At 39.5% G+C, this 4,700-nt stretch overlaps 1 protein-coding gene across 2 annotated transcripts in view; it reads left to right on the forward strand.

Moving 5' to 3' along the window:
• The window catches only part of Uso1 (USO1 vesicle transport factor), a 66,977-nt gene that overhangs the window by 21,065 nt on the left and 41,212 nt on the right, over nucleotides 1-4,700 (forward strand). For both annotated transcript variants that reach the window (XM_021210376.1, XM_029545159.1), the window contains exon 4: nucleotides 1,016-1,092. In XM_021210376.1, the coding sequence (XP_021066035.1) occupies nucleotides 1,016-1,092 (77 nt within the window). The remainder of the gene's footprint in view (nucleotides 1-1,015; nucleotides 1,093-4,700) is intronic.

Genomic DNA, 4,700 nt, shown 5'->3' on the forward strand with positions numbered 1-4,700 from the left:
AAAAAGAAAAAAAGTTTGGCTTAGTTTTATATATGATATTTTAACAAACATACATATACACATACATGTAAATATACATACATATGTTTTGCTACACAGAATTGTTCTGTCTTATTTTCAACCTTTTATTACTTCTGAATATGAATCTGTGCACCATGGGCACACCTGATACTCATGGAGGTCATCTCCTGAGACTGGAATTATAGTCAAGAGCTACCACGGGGGTACTGAGAATTAAGAAACAGCAGTGATATTAACTGCTAAATCATCTCCTCAGCCCCTTGTCTGTCCACTTTTAAATTTAGTTTTTTCTACTTGATACTTAATATTTATTTAATTATAATGCTATTGTGTTTTCTTTTAAGATACATTTTCATTGCTCTCTTATGTATGCTATTTCTTGATTAAACAGTCAAGTGGAGTCTCAATTTTTTTTAATCTAAAAAAAATCTTAATATAGTCTCTTAATTTAATTTTTTTCTTTTTTTTTTTTTTTAAATTATTTTACGTGTATGAGTAGATGTCTTCAGACACAACAGAAGAGGGCATCAGATCCCATTACAGATGGCTTTGAACCACCATGTGGTTGCTGGGAATTGAACTCAGGACCTCTGGAAGAGCAGTCAGTGCTCTTAACCTCTGAGCCATCTCTCCAGCCCTTAATTTAATTTCTTATTGTTATTGTTAGGATGATGATGATTAGGATAACGAGGAGGGGGAGGAGGGAGGGGAAGAGGAGTTATAAGAAGAGGAAGGTCTCACTCTATGTAGCCTGGTCTGGAACTCAGTGTATAGTCCAGGCTAGTCTGGAACTTGCAGCCACCCTCCTTGTGGCTCCTGAAAACTGAGATTACCAGCTTGAGCCACTTCCGGGCTTTACTAATACTTTCTTAGATTAAGGTTCTAGGGAAAAAAGGAATACTTTATTGGTCTTATGAAAGAATTGCCTAAAAATGTCCATAATAGTTTGAACTCCAGCTAGCAGTGTGTAAATATAACAATTTCTTTTTTCTAGTTCGGATTCTGAAATAATAGCATATGCTTTGGACACACTTTATAATATAATATCTAATGATGAAGAGGAAGAATTAGGTAAGTTTCCAGTTATTTTACTGTATTTCTCTATGTAAATTAACTAGGTTATACAGATTTTGCTGTGAAGTTGAGTTCATTTTATAAACTTGTTCATTGTGTGGTGTTTTCCTAAGTTGCTCTCTGAATCAACACAGTAAAGCTCTAGCTTCCGTCCTGAGGGCTGTCTCCTGGACGATTGCTCAGTGTGCTCTGGACCCTTAGGACGATGGAGCGAGGTTTTCCGTCCTTATATCAGGGGCTCACTGTGTAGCCTGGACTAATCTAAGCTCAGTCTCCTCCCTCAGCACACAGCGAGCCTCGCCTATATTCTTCTTACCTTGACATTTTTATTTCTTAGTGAACTTACAAGGTATTAGATATCCTGACATTTTCAAATGAAATATGTTTTAGTAGATTCTCCTTCACCCTCATTCATCCACCCCAGATCCTCTGTCTGTCTCTGTCTCTCCGTCCCTCCCTTTTTTTCTTTTTTGTTTATTGTTAGGTAGCTCTGGCTGTCCTAGAACTCACTATGTAGACTAGGCTGGCCTCATAGAGATCAGCTTGTCTCTGTCTCCTGCGTGCTGTGGTTAAAGGAGTGCCCCGCCACACCCAGGAGAGCCCCTTTCTTCAGTTTTTCCCTCTTTGGGCTGTAATTAGGCAGTATAGGTACTAGCCAGTGCTGAATTAAATAATCCCCTCTGATTGGTTGGTCTTTGTATGTGCTATTACCCTTATGCTAGGGCAGTAGTTAGGGGATGTTTCTCCTAATACTTAAGCCTTGGGGGGTGGGGCTCAGACCTTGTTAATATATAAAGAGTAACAATTTGTAAAATGTAGGGAGTTTTTGTATTTCCTGTTCTCAGTATGAAGATATTCATATTTGATATGAAATAGTATAAATATGTTTGAAATCCACTCTTTGCTTGGTATGACCTCCTTTCCATTTCTATTTCAACATACTGAATACTTAGAGTCCGACAGCTTGCCCTGTGCTCTGTTACTTGGTGAAAGGCTTGGTTGACTGTGTGTGCCTTTGCTGTATATCCTGTGAGTAACACTGCACAATGCCATGGAGGCTGTCCACATAGCAACTGCTACTTACAGAAGACGTTAGTGGGGCTTCCGTTACTTTACAAAAAAGAACAGACTTATTCGTGCATTTTATAATTCCTATTTATACCAAAATACAACAGAACAGATTGTAAGTAAGTATTGACCTTGCACCTATTTTATTAACAGTTAAGCAGAAAACCATGTGCGTGTTAACCCCACAGAGTGCTGGTGCGCAGTGTGAGTGTTTGAAACGAAGTGTTGAATAGCCATGCTCCCATGGAATTAAATAGACTTTTCTGAAGATTTTATGTCTCTGTGATATCTCACTTAGAAGTTTATTAATTTCTAAGGGGTACACATATTTAGTAAACAATTTATTATTCATGGAAAAAGAAGTTGAACATGTAGCCACTTAAATCTATGCATAAGAATATGCTTTGAAGAAAAGGATATTTACTTCTCCTAGTTGATTTTCAGATGAGAAAATTAAAAGCAACACACCTTTCTGTTGTTGTTTGAGCAGGGGTCTCTCTATGTCGCCCTAGCTGTCCTGGAATTTGCTCTATAGACCAGGTTGGTTTCAAACTCAGATCTTCATGCCTCTTTCTCCCAAGTGCTGGGAATAAAGGCATGCCAGACCATGCCCAGCTACACAATATACTTATTTAAAAAAAAAAAAATGGTTTTAAAACTTTTGTTTCTTATATCTTAGGCAGTCGGGGGAGGGAGGCAATCTTGTGTTTATTTGGGATTTTTATGTTTTATTTACTTGCTTTTTTTTTTTTTTTTTTTTTTTGTTAGATCTTTGTATATGTTTTTGTGTTTGGGTGTTTTTGTGTGTTTATGGTTGGTTTTTCAAGATAGGGTTTCTCTGTGCAGCCCTGACTGTCCTGGAACTCACTTTGTAGACCAGGCTGGCCTCAAACTCAGAAATCCTCCTGCCTCTGCCTCCCAAGTGCTGGGATTAAAGACGTGCACCACCACACCTGGCCTTTACTTGCATTTTTGAGACAGAGTTTCACTGTGGAGTTGAGGCATGAACTCACCATATAGCCCAAGCTGGCCTTGCAGCCAGGCTTTATCCTTCGGCTTCCTGGGTGCTAGGATTATAGGCAGGAGACTTGGAGGGAGTCTGCTTCTCTGCTCTTTTGGTTTTTGGTTTTTCGAGACAGGGTTTCTCTGTATAGCTCTGGCTGTCCTGGAACTCACTTTGTAGACCAGGCTGGCCTCGAACTCAGAAATCCGCCTGCCTCTGCCTCCCGAGTGCTGGGATTAAAGGCTTGCACCACCACGCCCGGCTGATAAAAATTTCTTATGGGTGTAGTTTTATTGGTAACTTTAAATATGATTAATAGTTTTTACATTTTCACCTTACTATACCTATAAAATTTTGTGTACTATTAGTTAGTTAATTTGAAAGCACTGCATTAAAGCATAGAAGTGCTGGGACTGGAGTGATGGCTCAGTGATTAAGAACACTGGCTGCTCTTCCAGAGGACCTCAGGCTCATTCTCAGCCCCCAAATGGTGGCTTACAGCCTACTGTAACTCTAGTCTCAGGGGATCTTATACTCTTTTTGGCCTCTGCAGGCACTGTATGCATGTGGTGCTCACACATACATGAGAGAGAATACCTATGCACATAAAATAAAAGCAAATAGATGGTTAGAGTTTGGAAGTGCTGCCTTAGGGCTGTGACTGTTTAGCACTGATGGTAGCCTTGGTGGTTTTTGTCACGTTGATGCAATCCTAGACCTACCTAGGAAGAGTGAACTTAATTGAGAAAATGGCTCCATAACTTGGCCTAAAGGCAAGAATGTGAGTGATTTGTGTGATTCCTGCTCGGTGATTGGTGTGGGAGGGCCCAGCCATTGTAGGTGGTCCCATCCCTGGGCAGGTGATCCTGGCTGTATAAGAAAGCAGGTTGAGCAAGCCAGTTAACAGTGGTCTGTCATGGACTCTGCTTCAGTTCCTGCTTCCTTGAATTCCTACCTTGGCTTACATTCATGCAGGACAACAATTTTAAGCTGAAATAAATCTGTTTCTCCTCAGTTACTTTGGTCATAGTGATTTATCATGGCAGTAGAAACCCTAGCCAGGACAGAAGTCTTAGATCAAGTTGTATCACACTAGCTCAATTCAAAATAACCAAATTAATAAGCTACAGTATTTTATATACAATAGGTAACAATAAATCATAATGTCATAAATAAATGTTTCTTGGTATGTTATTCTCTTATTTTTGTTGCAAGTATTGAATTACCCCCCCCCTTTATTTTATTTTATTTTTTTGGTTTTTCGAGACAGGGTTTCTAGTGTAGCTATGGCTGTCCTGGAACTCACTCTGTAGACCAGGCTGACCTTGAACTCAGAAATCTGCCTGTCTCTACTTCCCAAGTGCTGGGATTAAAGGCGTGTGCCACCATGCCCAGCTCGGACCTTAACCATTTTACTCTCTGAACTGTGTCTTAAATGACAGAAGTGATTAGTGTTCTTAATATCCATCTGAAAATTTGTTTATTATTTGATGGTTATAGGGCTTATCTGTTCTGTAGCTCTACAATGATTTTT

This window comes from Mus pahari, chromosome 13, assembly GCF_900095145.1.
Source record: "Mus pahari chromosome 13, PAHARI_EIJ_v1.1, whole genome shotgun sequence".
Classification (NCBI taxonomy): domain Eukaryota; kingdom Metazoa; phylum Chordata; class Mammalia; order Rodentia; family Muridae; genus Mus; species Mus pahari.